General features: G+C 44.9%; 1 protein-coding gene across 2 annotated transcripts in view; it reads right to left on the reverse strand.

Moving 5' to 3' along the window:
* Positions 1-20,313, reverse strand: part of AXIN1 (axin 1) — a 68,564-nt gene that overhangs the window by 23,739 nt on the left and 24,512 nt on the right. For both annotated transcript variants that reach the window (XM_005522847.3, XM_014252746.2), the window contains exons 2-3: positions 7,728-7,868; positions 573-669 (exon numbers count right to left, since the gene is read on the reverse strand). In XM_005522847.3, the coding sequence (XP_005522904.1) occupies positions 573-669; positions 7,728-7,868 (238 nt within the window). The remainder of the gene's footprint in view (positions 1-572; positions 670-7,727; positions 7,869-20,313) is intronic.

Here is a 20,313-nt window from a genome sequence, read left to right on the forward strand (position 1 = left end):
TTCCAAAAGCTGTTTGCTTACCTGGAGCAACCAAGGAGACAGTGTCAGATAAATGAAACACTTACTCCTGCACCTTTTTTTTCCTCCTGCCTTGTGTCCCCAGGTGAGCTTTGCTGAGTCCTTGAGAATAACTCAAGGCTACAGCTCCTCTGGTTGCTCAGTGCAGAAATACTGCTGGGGACCACTGCACTTCTCCCCAACTGACCTTGGCTGAGAGCTGCATCAGCCTTCATGTCCAACAGCCTCCTACACCTTCCACAAACACCTCCAGCTCACCTGAGGGCATGGAGCTGCTTGCAGATAAATGCCAGCCAGTGCTTCCATTCTCATCCAGGAGAAACTATCAGCTACTGACTGAATAGTTACAAAAAATTCTGTGTTTTGAATTCTGAATGGTGAGTTTGGCAGAAGGCTCCATGCCTTTTCTTAGCACAATGTATGTTGTCTTAAAGCACCCCCAAGTGAATCCAGCACTAAAGGGGATTAAACTCAAGCACAAGCAGAGCGACTGTCTGCTGGAGATCTCACATATTTTGCATGTTCACCCCTGGGAAGGAGATAGTGCTACTTACAGGAATGTGAGGTAGTGGCACGCGTCCATTTGCTTTGGCACTTTCTTGCATCTCTCTGCGATGCTGCTTTCGGAGTCTGTACGGTGGGATCCCATCTCTGCCGGAATAAAACAACAACATGCCCTGCTTTAGAGCCCTTCTCTGACATGCTATGCTCATTCAAACCTGCTGACACAGAGGGGTAGGAAACCCCTTCACATTTGCATGCCCAGAGTAAGAGGAACCCAGGCAGGAACGATGCTCATGCAGGTCCCTGAACCAAAAAAGTCCTTGCATGGGGGCCAGGAGGACTCACACAGCATCCACTGGGAGCACAGTGAGGCAGAGCTCCTGCAACTACTGCTCAAGGCAGAGGCCAGGGAGAAGGACTTGGACTGCATCCTGGTACCTTTTATAGTTGGTTGCTTCCTATAAAGAGCCTGTAATGTACACATTAAACCACAGGGCAGGCTAAGAGAGGGGGGAGAAGGAGGAGTGGGAGCTCAGTGAGCATCTACTCCAAGGGGAACTCGGGTCAGGGAATAAGATACATATTTTTAAGAGAGTGTGACAGCTGTTCAAATGGCTTATCAAAGCAAGGGGAATGCTCCCAAGGCAATCTTTGGCTAAGTTTGAAATTATGGGCTTGATACTGGAGCTGATGGAGGGAAGAACCAGCCCCCTTTGCAGAGGAGGCTGGACAAGGCTAGGAAGGGATGCCATGGGCAGTCACATCCAAGTGAACCAGCTCCTCTTGGCTTTGTGCCTGTGCTGAAAGAGGTGGTGACAGAGGTCTCTGCAGAGGAAGGAGACAGTGGTGGCCACAATCCTTGGGACACAGGGGTCAGTGGGTCAGAGGCACCAGGTTTGCTAAGCACCCCAAATGGCAAAGCATCACTGCCTAAGTGTGACTTCAGGCAAAGAAAGGAAATGCATTTTCATTCTTATCATTGCTACCACCCTGCTCACAGCCAGGGACAAGGAGAAGATGAGTGAGCAGAGCCCAGTTATGAAAGGACACAACCACCTGCTTTGTGTTATTTTGGGGAAATCAACTAATGCAAAAACAAATTCCAGCCTGGAGCTCGGGAATTTGTAGCTTTTTAATTTTCCCTGATTCAGTAGAGCTAACTGCTTGGGAGGGCCATGCAATGAGAGGTGGGTGGAAATGAATGGAGGGATTTGGTTTGTCCCAGCCACCACACCATTTCCAGGCACAACCCTGCACCCCCTCTGAGCTGTGAAAACGAGCCAGTCCTGACACATCTCACAACACAAGATGTTTGCACAGGCCAAATGCCCTTAACACCTATCCCCCATCCCAGCTGCTTCTCCAGAACATAAACCAAACAGTTTCACCCACAGATTTTTAAAATCAAGGTGCCATTTGGCAAAAGAAACACAATTTACTGTGATGTTTTGCTGATAAACCTGAAAAAAGTACCAAAACTTTTGTTTCAAAACGAGTTTCAAGCACCAGCCTGTGTGAGGATGGCCACCATCAGCTTTCATTCCCATTCCCATCATGCTGGCTGCCCTGCTGGCACCCTGGAAATGTGGGTATGGACAGAATCGCCACCAACCTACATCAGAAGAACCTAATTTCATGCAGTAACACAGGCATACAAAATGAAACACCATTAAAATAAAATAAAACAAACCCCATGGTTAATGACAAGCGCTTTTTAGCAGGAAGACAAATGAGGGAACAGAAAATGAGCCAGGCTAATTACAGCTCTGGCAAGTGGCTGCAGGTAATGCAGGAGGAGGAAAAGTGTGTTGGGAGCATCATCTCTGCTGTGCCTGCAGTGACAAGGCTTGGGAGCAGGAAAACTTCCCCACGTTGCTGTACAGGGATCAGGACAGTGTTCATTAGGTGACTTAATTTTCTTTAATGATGAGAATCACAACGGTTAAAGAGTTTCACCACATTGCGGCCTTTCCTAGACTGGATGGTAACAAAACAACTGCACGTTTTCAGAGGGAAAAAGAAAAAACCTGGGGGATTATTTTAGCCATTGCTGGTTGGCATCAATAGTCAACATTTCAGCTTAACCAGTGCACAAAACCCGGGTGCCAGAACACAGCTCACACACTAAAGCCACACGGCCATTCGCAGGGAAAGCGGCATTATGCTAGAAAGTGCAATTTTTCTTTCTTTCTTCCTTTCTTTCTCTCTCTCTCTCTCTCTCTTTTTTTTTTTTTTTTAATTCTCCCCAGCAGCAGTCCCAGCGGAAAGAGCGACTTTTGTTCCCAGCACAGTAGCGAAAGGCTGATAATGGCCTCTAATCTATCCGGCTTCAAACACATGTTCAGCCCCGCTGTGCTGCCTTTGATGTCATTTTAACTAGATTCCCCAATGCCACCTCTGAACTTGGAACATTCCTTCGTTCAATGTACTGTGCCAACTCAACCAGAGGAAGCAAATTCAAAGATAAGCACTTTAATTTTATCCCAACAAAACCTTATTCAATAGATGGGGGAAAAGCAAGGAAAACCAATACCATACTTTTGTTTTCCTTTTGTCAGGTAGCTTGCTTTGAGATATTTTCAATAGATAGAGAAATAATATATATATATATATATATATATGAAAAAAAATTAAAGTTTTTTTACAGCACATCTACTTTTAAAATGAAACTTTCCCAAACTGTTTTTCCTTGTTTCGTCATGTGATTTTCTTTAGCACCAGAAAGCTCAGCGCTGAAAAGCAACAAGGGAAGAAGAGTATTTCTATTGTTTATTTAATGATAATGCAATGAGTTTACTGTTGGGGAAATGTGGAGGCTTCCTCTCCTCCCCAAAGTGACCTGCAACAGCCTCTGGTGAGCAGTGGTTTGGCTGTGGTTCTGCAAAAGGTGTCTTTGCCCCTCTGTAGACGGGCTTCAAACCCAAATGGGCTTTGGAAGTTTGCTTTGGAAATCATCATTGGGATCTTTTAAATTAAAAAGCTGCTAAACTTGTTTAAATATAGGAAAACTTGGGGTAATTTTGGATCACTAGCCTTGGGAAAGACAGGAAACAAATACACAGCCAAACTGGTATTTTCTACCAATTACTCTTATCAAAGCACCTCTGTCACAAGACACTTTTCTCACGTAAAGAAGCATGATAGGAAAATCACCAGGCATTTTGGTTAAGGGGCAGTCATCCAAGGAATAGCATTTAATCTGCAAGACTTTTTGAAGGAATGACCACTGTCCTAAACCCCTCTGTTCAGGGGATTCGCCATCCCTACTCTGGAGCAGGTTTGACTGGAACTGGGGGAGAAGGAGCATCCCTCTGGCCAAGCCCAAGGGCACCGAGGGTTTCTTCCCAAGCGCCTGGGGGAAGGCAAAGCTGTCTCCCAACTAAGATAAGCCAGGACACCTGATAAGAGCAGAGGAAGGAGTATTGTTCAGATGGAGCACAACACTGGGCTAAAGAGGAGACGTTATCTCCTGTTTAAGATGTAAGCTCTTGAAGAAATCAAGATTGATATGGACCTAATGTGTTTTCTGCATCTGAATTGGAATATCACATGGAGATTTAATGGTTTCAGCTGCTGCCTGCTGCCTTCCTACCTCCAGTTGCCTTAACTTGCCTCAAGCATCTCTGTTGTGACAACCCCTTCCACCCACAGACTCACCTCCTCCACTTGGGAAGATGCTATCCCCAAGAAGGGCTATCTGAGACAGCAAGAGCAGTTTAGAGCTGTGCTGGAAATGCTGCTGCAAGTCTGGGGCAGGCTCTGAGCAGCCCACGGGGCAGGCAGAGCCCCAGATCCCTGACTTACCACTGACCCTGCACAGAACATCAGCGGTGAGCGACTCAGCCCCACCTGTGGCCGCGGCATTGCTGGGCCAGCGCTGGCTGGAGCCTCTCACTGTGTCCTCCCCAGACCTTGCCTCCACACAAACCAGCTAAAACAACACAGCTGCCCTGCTGATTATAAAAACAGCTTTCAGCAGAGAGGACCAGAGCTATTTTGCCTACAAGGGCAGAGGAATTCCTATGACACAGGAAGACTGAAAAATAATCAGTGGAGTGCAGGCATTTAAGAGCAATGTTTTTTAAGCCACTCAAAAAGCAAATTACACTAACAACAGGGACTGATAACATACTTGTTATATAAATTCACCCATTAAAATAATATTTACCAGTGCTTGGAAAGACATCCTGTTGAAAGCTGGCCTTTTAGGTAAGTGTGCTTGTAACATCACAGTTTTACAACCTGTTTGGTAAGCTGGCTACTCCCAAAAAATCACTCCAGCTCAGGAGCTGAGACAGACAGAGCATCACTCAGATCTTTGCTAGAGTCTTTGCATGCAGCTACTTCCAAACCCCATGTTGCTGGGATCAATCCAACATCAAAGCTTGGAAGGAAACTGATTCAGCAAATGGTCTGTGCCTGCCTTCTCCACTGGCCTGAGCTGGCCAGCACTGAAGTTCATGCTTCGCTCTCCTGGTTTATTAGCACTCCTCAGTTAGCCAGTGTTTGCATCCCAATTGTCCAGACACATGTTCCTCTGATGGAGGGTCTGATGGAGGTTTGTGCCTTGAATCACACCCTGTACACCTGCTGCCTTGGAGCAGAAGCCAGGTTTCCTCATTATTGAGCGTGACTGCTGTGTGTAAACAGCACACAGAGGGAAGAACCTAGCTCATCAGCAAACGAAGCTTTTATTGCCATTTTCCTCAGAGGAGGCCTAAATTCAAAGCACTGAGACATGTAAGTCTTGTCAAACAGCAGGAGTCCCTTCTTTAACTTCATCTGGTTGTTCTTCATTTTTGCTGCCTTGAGCAATTCTGCAAAAATTCCTTTGAAACTCGGGAGGCAGATAGGTTCAGCAGTGCCATGTAAAATCTGAGTAAAATCTGGTGCTGGAGTTTTAAAGCATGTAATGAAGAGCAAGTGCTGAAAACAGACAGAGTCTGTGTAAGCCAAAGGTCAAGGCTGTACATCCAGAACCCCAATTTTGGATTCTGCATGCATCCAGTTTGAGAGGCATAGAAAGAAAGGTTCACCCTTATGAAGTTTAAAACTTACTAAAAATGAACCACTAGGATTGGGTTAGTTATTAGCAGAAGGCAGTGCACATATTGGTGGTAATTAAAGTCCTAGAAGCAGCCTATGGTGGGCATAGGAGGGATAAAATGCCTAAAAGAGAAAGAAGCATAGGATGGCCAGTAAGAAATTATTCTGCCTGTGAAAAAAACGAACTGTGGCTAGTGAAATAAAAATTAGGAGTGTGAAGAACCCTGGCATAAATGATCACAACTTATCACAGGTATAACCATCAGTGCAGCCCCGTGAGCCTGCTGGACCAGTGGGAGAGGAAGTGCTAAAAGCTAATTAATTTTGAAGAGTTCTTACATCTGTCTCTCCTGATAACAAAAAGTTACATGACTCCTGCTTGCTTCAGAGCACTCCTCCATATAAATTGATGAATATGAAGAATTGCAGAAGGATGTGGCAGAGCAGCTGGATTTGTATCAAATGGAGCCTTTAATTAGTGGTCATCTACAGAGTTCTGTCCTGAGGGCATCCTCCTCCTCCCAGGCCCCTTTGGCCAAGGTCTGCCTCCTCCATTTCACAACATGACGTGGATAATGCATGAGGAGCTGGTGTCAGGGTGCAGAATGAACTCACAGCTGCTTCTACATGGTCCCAAGCCTCCGTGGAGCCAGAGATGAGCAAGCTCCTGGCTCAGGCAGGGTGACCACCACAGACAGAGAAACCCCCCTGGCCATGTTGGACACTCCCCTGTGTCACTGCATGAACTCCGGGCAGGTGGGGAGCTGTGGCAGCACCCGTTAACAGCATCCATGGCACAGGCTGCAAAGTTTCTTCAACAAGGTCTGACAGCTCCTGACACTCACAGTGACACTAAACAAGCCTCTTGGAGGACTCTGTGTTTACAGCACTGCCATTAATAAAATCTCCTAATTCTGTAAACCTGTCATCTCTCGCTTGAAGAATCAAAGGGTTTCCACTCTACAGAAAGACACTTTGCATTTGCACTACTAAAAACCAGACCAAACAGTGAATATTTTTCACCAAATCCTTTTTTTTTCTATCACAGGGATGAAGTCACAACAATATCTCATAACCCTTTTTTCTTTCTTCACAGACCATCTTTAAGGAAGGCATCTCATGGGTGAGATACAGGGTGCTGCTATCAGAGACAGAAAGGGAAAATCCATCTGGCTGGGGCTTAGCAGCACAAGTTGTGTTAAAGTGCAGTGGTCACCAAACAAACTAGAACTGGTCAGTCACCAATCCTACTGCAGAGCCATCACAGACTGAGCTGTTAGCCCATCTGCTGTGCTGTCTGAGCTCTTCAGGACAAGAGACACAGGGCTCCTGGAGTGAGTCCAATGAAGGACAACAAAGGGACTGGGGTATCTCTAATGAGGACAGGCTGAGGGAACTGGGCCTGTTTAACCTCAAGAAGAGGTGGCTGAGAAGGGACCTCATCAATGGCCATCATCTGCAGAGAGGTTTCAGAGGATGGACCAGGCTGTGCTCTGTGGTGCCCAGCAACAGGACAAGAGGCAATGGGCAGAAAGTGATGCCCAGGAAGTTCCACCTGAACACGAGGAATAATTTCTTCTCTCTGCAGTGACTGAACACTGGAACAGATTGTCCAGAGAGGCTGTGGAGTCTCCCTCACTGGAGATATTTCAGAACCATCTGGACACAATTCTGTGAAATCTGCTCTAAGATGACCCTGCTTGAGAAGGGAGGTTGGACCAAATAACCCACTGTGGTCTCTTCCAACCTGATCCATTCTGTGATTCTGAGAATTTGGCAGCATAAAATCTCAAGAGAAACACCCAGGTAAGTAGAAGGCTTTGTCTAACACTCAGAAGATGATGTATCTCAAATCAGATGACAAAGTCATCCAACATTACCAACTTTTGCACTTGGCTTAAGAAACATTGCAGAAACTCCAACTGAACACTGTTTACTTTAGATCACTTAGAAGTATTTTATGCTGCAAATTTTCACAAGACTGGCAAGGCTGAGTAGCCTGCACAGTGATGAAGTAACTGAAAGGAAAGTGAGAATGATCTTGACCACGGTCTATTCAGACATTCCACCCAATCCCAGCTATGCCTCTCTCCCAGAACAAGCCAAGAGCAGCACTGTTGAGGACATATATGGCTGTCCCCCAGGCTGGGGTTACTTACACGCTGCTGTCTGTCAGTGACATGGTGTCGGCATCGCTGGACATGCTCTGCTGCTCGCTGTCGTTGGCACTGGTGGCTGGTGCCAAAGCATAGCCCGTGTTGACATAGTAGGGGTTAACAGGCTCTCTCCATGACCCATGCCTGTGAGGGAAAAATGAGAGTCAAGTTAGAAGGACACAACTTTGACCATGCTCTGCATCACCAGGCAGAAGGACTCTGCCTGGAGCCCCAGCCTCAACAATGGCTACAGAATGAGCTGTGTTCACACTATGCTGCACTGATAGAATCATGAACAATTTGACTCCTAACTGGAAGAAAAAGGGAATTAATGCAGTAATGAAGATGATGCTGTTAGAGATAAGGAAGGGAATGAGACTGTATGGAAGAAGTCCTGTTTCCACCAGGGTTTACGGAGTCTGTAGGCTAGCTGCTCAGCACTGTCACTCTATGAGCATCTAAAAGCAATACCTAGACAAATACCTTTTCTTAGTCAAAATAGGCTTCTGCTCTTCCAACAGACAGGAATGTGTAGCAGAGCTCACCCATTCTATGCTTACTTTAACATCTCTCCAACACATTTGTAGAGGGAAGGAGGTGAACAAACAGCTGTTGCTCATAGCACAGTACCTAAAGCCGACCTCCACTGTTGCGCTGAGGTACATCGGACACCTGCAAATTCCACCAGGAAGGACCCCATAATCACACCAGCTTTTCCAGTGGACAGTCTGCTCAGGGATCCATGAAGACTGGTTTGTACACAACCCATGCCTTGTTATTCAAGTACACATGCAGGCCAGCCTCATTCTCCTCACCAAAAGATCAGGACGAGAGGCTGCCTGCATGAGCTAGTCTGGGAAATGAGTTCCTTGCTCAGGCAGAGACCTGATGGTGAAGCACCCTGTGAACCAAGCAGGCAAGAATTCCATCATGCTGACTCTGCCACCAGCATATAAAAGCTACTGCTGCCAATGTGCCTCCAGCTCTGCCACCCTGCAGGACAGATAGGCCATGCAGGCATCTTGTTCTCCTACAAGTCATTTTGTAATGTGCCCTAAGAAGGAACAAGCTGAAATGTTCACATAAACCAAAGAGCACTTAATTCCCTGCTTTCCCTGCCTGCCCCTCTGCATGAAGAGCAGCATTTTTAAGATACCTTGATGCTGATGAAAGCTTGGGTTTTCCAGGCTCTGAAAATCAGAGTCCTCCTGTTTCAGTTCAGATCACAAAGCTCATCAGCATCATTCTTTATTTAGTAACTTAGTAACTGGCACCTGGTGGATGTGATTTGCAATGGGTCCTGTGCAAACATCTCCATGGAAGACACATCCCTGTTCTGCCAAGAAAAATGATTCTGGTTCTACTGCAGTGGTTAAAGTCCTACAGACAACAGAAAGCAGCCCCTGCCCCAATGAGTTTACATTTAGACAAGACAAGGAAAGCCATGAGAAACACACAGATGGAGGGAGCAGAGGTGAGGAAGGCACCAGCAAAGGGTAAAGCTGGCAGTTTGTGTATGTCTGTATGGATTATAAACACAGGACAGGCAATGCACAAACTGGGACTGGCAGAGAACCCATTTAAGGCAGAGGCTTTTGGATGCTGTTATCTGAAGTATGGCACATAGTGCACCAGGATGGAAGCATTACCAAAGTATTTTAAAATCAGAACTGGACAGGGTTACAGCCTTCAGCTAATGCATTGTTCACCTGGCTCCTATTCACCTGCCTGTTGGGTGGTCAGCACACAACCTATTTTCCTTGTAATTCAAGGGGTCCTGCATATTCACTGGTCACTAGGAAAAATCATATTGTTTCAGGTCCATTATGGGGTTGGTTAGAAACAGATTACTCTCCTACTCTCAGAAAAAGAAAACTATTCTGTGTGCCACAAACCAACCAAAACTCCAAGTTATTTCTCCTTGGATGATTAAACTTGGCATAGCTGCAGAATGGTGCAAAGGGCATTTAAAACTGAACCAGCTGAGGCTTTTCATGGCTGTTTGGCCATGAAAAGGGCCAAAGAGAAGGGAGTCTTGTGAGGTTTCTCCATGCACAGGTACAATACAGAGTCAGTTGGGGCTGAGCACAGGGATGCCTTGGGATGGTCACAGACACCTTCTAGCATGTAAACTTTCTGCCAGTTGCTGCAGATGAGAGCAAACTCCTTTCTACATTCCATGAGATTTCAGAACAGCTTTCTCGGGCAAGTACTGGAAATAATTTGAACAAGTTCACCCTAAAAAGCAAGGGATAATAAGTGAAAACCTTACCAGCCCCCTTCAGCTGTTCTCCCTGTGCAGAACGGTCAGTTCTGAACATTAAAGGAGCGCTGTGCAGTGCAAACCTCCTGTCAAATCCAACATGACAGCGGTGTGATGGAGCCTGAGACAACCTCTTAAACTGAGGCAGGAATGATGGATAGCTCAGGCCTTCCCTGAGGGCAAAGAGAAAGATGATTTTTGGACAACCCAATTAAAATATAGCACCAACTTCTAGTGGACCTTTTGCCAGGACTCTCTGGAAGAGGCATGGATTATTCTAGCAGTATACTAAGAAAGCACTCAGATATACAGAATAAAATGCACAGGGCAATCCATTTCTCCTTTGTATCTGCTGATATAAAGACAGAGCAGCAGAGAGCACCTGAAGAGGTCGTTGGGTGTGAAACTGTGATGGCTGAAGGAACCAAGAGTCAGCAGATGGGTCCTGGGACGTGCCTGGCACCTCTGGAGGAGTTGGGATGGTTGGGCTCTCCCACAACACTCCCCAGCTGTGGTCTTCTCACTGAGGATGCAGATTTGGTCACAACTGTTGTATTTAACTAAAATTACACACTTAAGCATGTATACAACAGGGATTACTTCAATTTTAGCTCTGCCTCTAATACATCAATGCAAATGTAAACTTTTGGTAAGCGTAAGGAGATGGAAAGGGTATAGGATTTCAAAGCAATCATAACAGGTTCCATTACTTTTGAGGAATCCATCTGTATTCAATCCTTCTCCTAATGTTCTCCCTCCCTGACAACTCTCTTCAGCTGGCTCGTATCGCTATTTGAATGTTTTGTGCTGTGCCTCTGAAGAACACTTTCAACATCTATTAGGAGGAAAACATTAAAGGAACATGGAGTCTAACAAAAAAACCTGGTCACTTCTGATCTGAGAGGGGAGGCTGCTTTAAAAGAGATTCAGGCACCCTCAGAGCGATTTGAAATGTCAGCTAAAAAACTCACATACCGAGCTCTATGCACTGATAAGGGCGATAAAAGGAAAGGTGACCATTTAAAGTTAGACTTCACAAAAATTCCTGCAGCCTTCCAGAATTTTATTTCATTTTTTAAGACAGAAAGAGCAATGAGCATTTTTGAAACGAACACAGAACATTTCATACATTGCAGAAATAAAGCTGCATGTCTCTTCTGCAGCTCTCAGTTGCTCAACCCTCAAAATAATCACATAGGGAACAATTATAACAGAGATCACAGCGACCTGAGTAAGTCAGCCTGACCAGCTGCCTTTTCTTTGCATAAAGCCCTCTGCTGATCACTGCACATTCTGGTAATGCTGACAAGGGCTTAAACTGCTATAGAAAAACAGAAAGAATTGCCTTGAGGCTTCCTTCTACCTGTTCTGAGTTTATTTTGCATGTTGTCTTGGCTGCATCCCATCCGTCCCCAGAAGTCTCACTCCTCTGACCAGGCACCCAGCACTTGGGACATCAGTACCATCAGATCTTGGAGCAGAGAGGTGAGGTCCTCTTCAGTACTCCTGCTGTATGTGGAGTTCCCACTGCATCCTGAGTCCCTAAGGGCATCCTTTTCCTTCCAGCCTGGGAACCCCAGTCTCTCTCACACAACTTCCCCTTATGGCTATTTCAATTTTAATTTGAAGATGCAAAGTCCCCAACCTTTGCCAAACATGTTACTCTGCTCTATGCAAAAATCCCAGGGTTGGTGTGCTCTGGGGAAGAATTGCATCATCTTCAAGCACCCGCAGTGGGAGGAAGAGCTCACTGATCCCGCCTCCAAAGCCAAATCCGAGTGGCACTCCCTTTGGTTCTCACCAGTTATACACCTCCTTCGCTGATGTTCTTCATCAAGCATGGGAAAAAAAACCACTAAGGCAACAAGAAAACTTCCTTGAAGATGAAAGGCCTCTAGGCAACTAATTTCTGTAGAATTTAAATTTCCACTGGAGGGAGTAAGTTGTGCGACATCCTACTGGCAGGTCTGAGAAACATGGTTTTCCCAAGCCTGCTAGCAGCTCCCTCATGGCTGGAACAGCTCCCAGTTTAACAGGGATGCTGATCAATCCATCAGTTTTCATTGCTACCCCCTTCTGCAGCGCCAGCACTATATTTTTATGACACACTGACATTTTCTGGAAGAAAATTTTTCCTCAAAAGAATTGAAGCTGTGAGAGAATCCAAGCAGGCCTCCTCTTGCAAGGGTGCCCCACCTCCTTGACTTGGAAACTCCAAAATCCCTGGTGGCATGGGAAGCTCCTCCAAACCCCTGCACTACCAAGGAAGCAGCTGTTTGAGACAGTATTAGCAAATCCAAGGGGGGGGGGGGGGGGAAATAAAAAATTACTTACTTCCACCCAAGATACAAAATGTCCTTCTAGAATCACAGGTTGCTGAATCTCCAGCTGGCCACTTACTTCCAAAACTTACATCTACCAACAAGCAGGTGAGTGTTACACCCTTCATGCAGTTCCACATTTCATTATCACAAGCAGTCAATCAAATTAAAAGCTGCACATGTTGGTTTATGATGTATGAGCTGAAGCAAATCCCTTCAGCGTGCCTAAAGAGCACATGCTGACAAGAGTGTCCCAGCAGCAGGGTCACCTTTAAACAAGGGATTACAACAGCATCCACCGTGGAGTCCGACTTACAAGATTACATTAATCCACCACCTGAACAGAAAAGTCTGTTTCTGATCCCTGGTACCAATGACTATCACAGAAGTTGCATCATACAGCTTTTCCCAAACCATCATCATGGGAACGTTTTGGAGTTAAGAACAAAAAGTCTGAAGATACAAAGCTGAAAACCTTCACTCCTGAATGGATTTGATCTGTGCTAAAGATGCAAAGTCGGCTCAAGAGGTTAAAATTGGGGATTTACCTGATAATCTGACTGCAGATTGTTGGGATTGCTCCACTTAACACTCTTCCCAATTACTCTGGGTACTCAGATGCTGCTGTGCATCTCAACTTTATCACTGCCAATGTCAGGCTAATCACATGTGTTCCAGGCAAGGGCAGCTTCTTCAAAGATCACATCAATTCTGGACAAGTTAATCTGTTCTTTGAGGTCTCCAGATGGCTCTTGCCAAGAAAGTTCACTTCCAGCTCTGCAGCCAGCGAGCGCAGCGGCCCCAGAGCTCTGCAGAGCATTACAAAGGAGCCAGATCAAAGTTGTGTCTTACAAAAAAAAAGAAATCTGAAGTTTGAAAAGCAACAGCAGCCTGTCACTTGTAGGCTTAAAGATGACTTCTGCATGCTCCAGCTATCAGGGAATTTATGATTACAGTCTGGCTTTTAAAAGCTGATGAAAAAAATGACGCTCTTTAGCACTCCTTGCCTTTGCAAATCTGTATCTTCTTCCCTGGGTATTCATCCTCCCACACCAGAGGAAGAAGGGAAATAAATAAAAATGTAACTAAAAGTACAGATAAGGGCTCTTCTCTTTTCTTCTAAGGCATTCAATTCCATTTTAGGACTACATGGAGATTACTTTATGGGGAGCTTCAGCATTTATTGTGAAGTATTAAAGCACAGTTACAAAAGCTAAATCCAAGATTTACCAGACTGAGTTTCCAGTTTCTAACTCCTTTGCATTTACCAAGGACATGTCACTTCTCATGCTGGACTAATGTACAGAGGATGCATTAATTACAACCAGTAATTCAGATCATAGGATACAGCAAGGTGGGGGAGAATCTAGGAAGGAAGTTGAAATACAGGAAATAAAATGTTTGCCTTAGGAGGCAAATAAGGACTAGATAGGTTAAATATTGTGGCTATGCTGCCCTATCACCACCCTAACCTTCTTAGGAAAGGCTTTCAGACAACAGGATGAAACCACTGTGTTCCAAGGAAACTGCAGAACAAGTCCCTCAAGATTTCATCTGACTGTCTATCTCCAAACCAGCCCTCCCAGCTCCTCCTTCCCAATGGAGGTGAGGCTGTGCTCACTCATCACCCCAATGTAATACTGTATTTTGTCCTCTAGTTACAGATTTAAAATCAAAACTGCAAAAATCTGAGTCTGACAAACAATAATAGCAAGTCCTTCCCAAAAACAATGCATCTCTTCCCTAGAATAAGACCACAAACCTCATTTATTTAATAGTTCAAAGCACAAGATGCTCATTAAAATGGAAAAAAAAAACCAACACAGTGTCTGCACAACAATTAACTGGACAATTGGATCATCTTCCTAAAATAAAGCAAATATTGCAGAACATTCTGTTCCATATCTAACAGTAACAGGTATCTGCCTAGATTAATTTCAGTATATTAGCATGAGTTTATACCATAGCATAGCAGTTTTGTTTGGTTTTATAAATGATGACATGATTCATATGAATCCTTATCCATCATGAAAAGCTGACAATATTAGGGACATTTTCTATAAAATATACAGGATATTTGGCTGCATTAATTGCAACTGAACAAGAGCCTCACTGCTTTAGAGCAGCCAGGCTGCATCAGCCATCCAAAAGCTGCTGTAGTGACTTCAGAAGCTACAAAAGAAGGGCAAACCCAGCAGTGTGTGTGCATTTTGGATATCCAGGGTACACTGCTGCCACCCATGAGCCACACTCACCTCCACGTCCTGACCTCTGCCAGACAATACATCACAGGAGGACAACTGTTTTTAATATTTTATTGGGACAGAATCAAGCTTGTGCAGGGTTGTGCTGAACAACCAAGCATGAAACGAGTGTGACCTGAGTCTTCATCCCTGATTTTTTGACCCTCCAAATGTGCTCTCCCTGGGGCACCAGGATCACTAGCATGGACACAGGTAGAGAGGGCTGATAATGCAGTCTCCTCTCCCCTGCTTAAACTGAGAGCTGGGGAAAATTCAGCAAGAGGCTGATTGGCAAGAGCTCTCCACTCTGCTAACTGGCTTCTCAGACTGAAATGACATCTATGTTTAATACAAGTGATTTCATATATATACATATATATATATATATATATATATATATGTGGTTAAGTGGATGAACACACAGAGCAGGCATTTCAGACAGCTCTTCAGTGCCAGCTCCCTGCTCTCTGCTTTCCTTGGTGACTGTCCCAGGTAAATTTGGGCTGGTGGAGAGGGGAAACACTTTGCAAAGTGCTGTGGGGATTTTTGTGCCTCTCTGCTTTTCACCCCACAGTTTTGCTTCCCTGGGAAGGCAGGCGGGGCGATGTCAAGGAGGTCCAGAGGAAACAGCTCTTCCCAGAAGGGGCCACCATGTCACAGATGGAGTAAAACAGCAGCGAACCTCCCGAAGGTTCAGAGCCTTCCCCGTCATGCCAAGGCAGCGAGCAGCCGTCCCTGCCTGCAGCCCGGGGTGCTGCTCCCTCCGCAGATGGAACAGGCAGCCCAAAGTCTCCCGGCATTCCAGCCCGGGCTGTGCTGACACCCACGCACCGTGGCTCCCGGCCCAGAGCAGCCCCCTCGCCTTCGTGGAACAAATTACTTCCAAATGCCTGGCTCTCAGGCACAGGGAAAGAGGGAAGCCCAGGTTTGTACCTGGGACTGCTCATAACATAAAGAAGGCAGCAGCTCCACTTAAAAATGCCACTGCCTGCAAACTATCAAATTAATCCCAGGATTTCAACAGCTTTTCTTCATTATTTTTTGTCTCAACCAAACCACAAATTTATTTAATGACTAAAGCAGGCGAGCGAGTACTTTGTTTTCCAGACAGCAGGAACATTTCTAACGGGATCCAGGTTTTCAGAACACACGCTTACCAAACGTCAGGCAAGGAGGGAGAGGTTCCATTGCTGAGATGTGTTTGATGCTTTTTTTAACTCCCCCAAACCTGCCAGTACCGTGGTTGGGGCATCTCTGAGCCCTGAGCCCGAGGAGAGGCACTGAGCGGGGTGAGGAGGAATACAATAAGAACACTGTGTTCCAGGAATGACTGAATAAAGGCAAGAGCATGCTTTTGGCCAGCAGGATTCAGCTAACTCCGTCTGCCACTTTTCTTCTCTGTCTGAAGCAACGTTGTTTGTCCACGCTTCTCTGAAATGGAAAGTATTTCCTCCTGCCTGCTTGTTCCAAGGAAAGATCTGAGGAAGCCTGGTGTAACCAGGCAGAACTGGGGATTCTCCAGTGACTCGACTCTTCTTTGCCAAAATTTCTGCTCAACAAGAAAGGGCTTACAAGAAAGAAATTATGAGCACATTTCTCTGCAAGTTCAGTAACTTAAGACCAAGGTCTGTAGAATAAGTCTTTGGATGGAAACAAAGCATCCAGCTTTGAATGACTCCAGATCATTCCCTGCCTTCTGACATACCTACAAGGCCTCTGGAGTGCTCAAAAAGCTAGGACAGGGCAGGGACATCTACAGGTACATGGAGCACACTGGGGAACGGGAGGAACACTGGAATCCAAGGGCTGAGTAAGACCATGGGTGCTCAGTCCTTCCTGGGACCACCAAAGTTTTTCAGGAGGGCATCAACCCCAGCACTGCAATCCATTGTTGTATTGCTTTCAGGGATAAATTTCCCAATACTTCAATCACAACAGTGGTATTGCAGATGGCTGAAATGAAAGGGAAAGATATGCAGCTCATGGGGGCTTTGTTTTATAAAGGCTACTTGCAGCTCTGACATTAAACTGCTTGCCTGTACCACTGGGCCATGTAACATAAGCTGAGCTGCACGACCACAGACTTGCTAGCCTCACTTGAATTCCCCTCAAAACAATGGTATGAAACTCAATACTTGTTACCAATTCATTGCCAACAAACTTGGAATTTTAATGAAATTACAAATTTGGATGGCAGAAGAAACCAGCTGAGGTAATATTTTGAATGCCTATGAGGCACCTAACTTAGCACCTCAAAACCACTCAGCTTTGCTCACAGAGACCTTTGACAAAGCCCTCCTAATGATGAGGTGGGCAGAATTAGCAGTAATCCTGCACAAAATAAAAGACTTTATTTCACTGATTAAGGTCTGGCTTACAAGGCACATGAAGAGAAGAGGTCTGCCTCCAAGCAGAGTTGCTCGCTGGAGTTTTAACTCCTACAGAAATGATCCAAGAAACTTCCCCCATTGAACAAGAACCTTTGAGGTGAATGAACTCTGACCTCAGCTGGTAACAAAACCAAAACCATGGAGGGCTGGCAAGACCTGGCGGAGATAAAGCTGAGAGTCAAGATTTAATAGTGCTCCCAGAGGGGAGATTCAGCTGATTAGAAACATCCTAATCTTCTCTCTCAGTGTATATTAAAGGTCAAGAAGTGGGATCAGATATTGGCAGCACATGAAAAAACAACTCAGTCGAGCAAAAGACCTTTACAAAAACGTTTCATACCTTCGCATTAAAAATTCCTGCAAAGTCTTATTTAACTTTACTTCCCTCTAGGGAACACATTCAAGTTTAAAGTCAAGAGACCATTAGATTGGGACAGAAAAGAAGTACCCCTGCAGAAGACTTCTGCCTCCAAACAGTACTTTATAATGAGCAGGAGCTCATAAGCATCAGCTGACTGCAACCATCACAGATAAGCAGGTCTCAGAAGTACAGCACCACGAAACAGAGCTTCTCTAGCAGTGCTCTGGAGTCTCACAGGCTCCCCAAATGGGGTCATTAAAGGATACTTGTTGGATCATGTTAACAAACGGCAGGCTATATCAACAACAACATACTGGCAAGCTGCAAAAAGCTTTTAAACTTGCTCTATTATTTATTGCTCAGCTCCAAAGAGATGTCAGCATCACAACAAAAGTATAAATCCTAACTCAGTCTCCTGGTCTCTACTGGGAGCTCGTAATCTGACTTTCCCTTCACAGCTGAAGCTGACCTGGCCAATATAATGCAGGGGCTGGGGCAAGAGGAAGGTGGACTGAGTCATGTTGTCCTTCTGACAAGGTCTATTAGAGGTTGACAGCAATGACAAATCCTCAGAAGACCTGTAATAACAACCACCAGAAGGAATGTAAAACATAGAAACTGCATCTAAGGGAGACAGATACTGTTAAAAAGGGTTTTTCCTTTTCTAGAGATACTTTATATCTTTTTTAAGACTTTAGCAGACTAGCAGGAAACAACTTGTTGTTGTCCCTGGAAAATAGGCATACAGAGGGAAGACAGTCTTGTGAAGCTGCTACAAACAGCCCTCCTTTTAAACAAAGATTAAAGGAACTTTTCCTTAGATGGTGAGCATGAAGTATTCTTTCATTGTCCTAGTTTTGGGACAGTCACCAAACCTTGCTTCTCCAGCCAGACCTGGAAGCCAAACCATCAATCGCTGCATCGAGGTCACACAAAGTCATACATAAAACAGAAGAAGGAAGTCAGTGGATTCAGTCTCCCATTTCTCATGGCTGTTCTTTTACAAATGGATCTAAATTTGGTGTCTGACTGGAAAACCAAGAGCAAAGAATTTCAGAGCAGTGAGAAAGATGGAGACCAGCATCCAAAGGGAGCCAGGGCAGGTGTGTCAGTGATCCCTGTTTACTGGGAATTCCTTGACTGTAACTCCAAGGTTGTGTGCTGGGCATGCTCTGCTGCTGAGGGTGACGCATCTCCAGAGGCATTCTAAATAATCCAAGGTGCAAGAACCAGTTCACCTCATTGAAACATGTATTAAAATGTAGAGAAAATCAGCTGAAGGAGACAGGGAGGGGGAAAAAATTAAAAATAAAATAGTTGCTCATAGGCAAATTACACAGGAGCTCACAGGGTCATTCCTGGGACACAGCAATACCAGAGGGTCCAGCTGAACTCCAGACCTGGGGGGAGGAGAGACACCTTTAACTGTTTGGAAGATTGATACATGTGGTCCATCCCCTTATGAGGTTTGGCCACTGCTCGGGCAAATCCTGTGCTTGTTTTTCCTGGGGGCACTTCATAGCAAGTTAAACTTGACTTCCAGAACTGTGCTGGGGTTTGTTGTTATTTTTGCCTTCAAGATTTTTTTCTGTTTTGGTTCTTATCCATTGGAACAGGCAGATATATGGACTTTTACCTTTATTACACAAATTCCACAGTATCTTTTCATCTGGTATGCATTATTGTGGTATATATATGAAGTACCATGTCCACTCCAAGTGCTATAAAAGAGCTGTTTGAAGCCTTGTTCCATTCCTATTTATCTTTATACAATTAAAACCAGTTGACAGCTCCACATAGGAAGAATAAATGACAATGCAAGCAATGTGCTTTTTGTTCTAAACAAATTAACCACTGTTCAGATAAAAGATGACTGTATTTGGTTTTTACCTCAGTTTCTTAAAGACACAAGGCTAGATGAGCAAACTGTGTGTTCCACTGATGCCTTTTTAATCTCTCCAGAAATTCTGAGTACAAGGTACTTGCTGACACCCAACCAAATTCAACAGGGGAGGGAGGCCTCAGAGACACTGATAATTAGTGAAAACGGGAAAGTGTAGAGAGACTCTTAAGTGCTCTGAGTAACTGATCTCAGCAGAAAACCTACATGGAAAGAAGATCTTACAATCACTTCAAATGCTCCAGCTCCAGCTGACAGCCCCCCAGATATTGAATACAGCACAGGACCATTGCAAAAGCCACATTCTTAGCCCCAGAGGTGAGACATAGTTTAATTCTGCATTTTGGATGGCAGTGGGCCCACAATCACCCCCAGTTGACATAATGTGTTTCTGACACCATTTTCTTCTTCTGTAGCAGGAGCAGAGCACTGCAGCTTGTCTGACCCACTGCCACATTGCAATCATCCCATGTGCCATAACCAGAAATGAAATTCCACAGATGAAGGGAAAGGTTGTTTTCTGTGTATGGCCTGGAGCACAAGAGCTGTGAAACACTGGAGCCCATCTGTGTGACACAAACCCACCATCTGTTACTGAGCACATATGGGCCACACCATACGGAGAGAATTTCACTGACCAGGTAGGTACTACAGGAATGCATCACTGCTCTAGATGTTTTCTCCTTAAGACAGCAGGGAAAAGCCATCTATAAGTAGGAAAAAATGTATCTTATGCTCAAAACGTATCTCTTTTGCTCATGTATCACTTATCATCTCTCAGCAGAACTTCATCTGCTCAGGACACAGGATAAATGGATTAATATCCTTATTTTTCCCCCTTTTTGTACTTTTACATCACCCAAATCTCATGTTGAGTGCAGCATTACTCACTTTGTTGGAGATTCCTCTTGACAATTTCCACAAGTATATCTTGTATTTATTTGTGCTGCTATTCTGGAGGAAGGAAAAGCCATTATTCTCATGAACTAAAAAACAACTGCAATGCTGAAATTGTCACAACTTTCTCAAGATGTGGGTGTTCAATTTGAAATGCTCTGGACCTAACACTCAGTGTTTTGAAAGACTTCTGCCTTGATGCACGCTCAGCACA

The sequence above is a fragment of the Pseudopodoces humilis genome, chromosome 18, assembly GCF_049639895.1.
Source record: "Pseudopodoces humilis isolate 2021_Gansu_Grassland_sample_001 chromosome 18, ASM4963989v1, whole genome shotgun sequence".
Lineage (NCBI taxonomy): Eukaryota > Metazoa > Chordata > Aves > Passeriformes > Paridae > Pseudopodoces > Pseudopodoces humilis.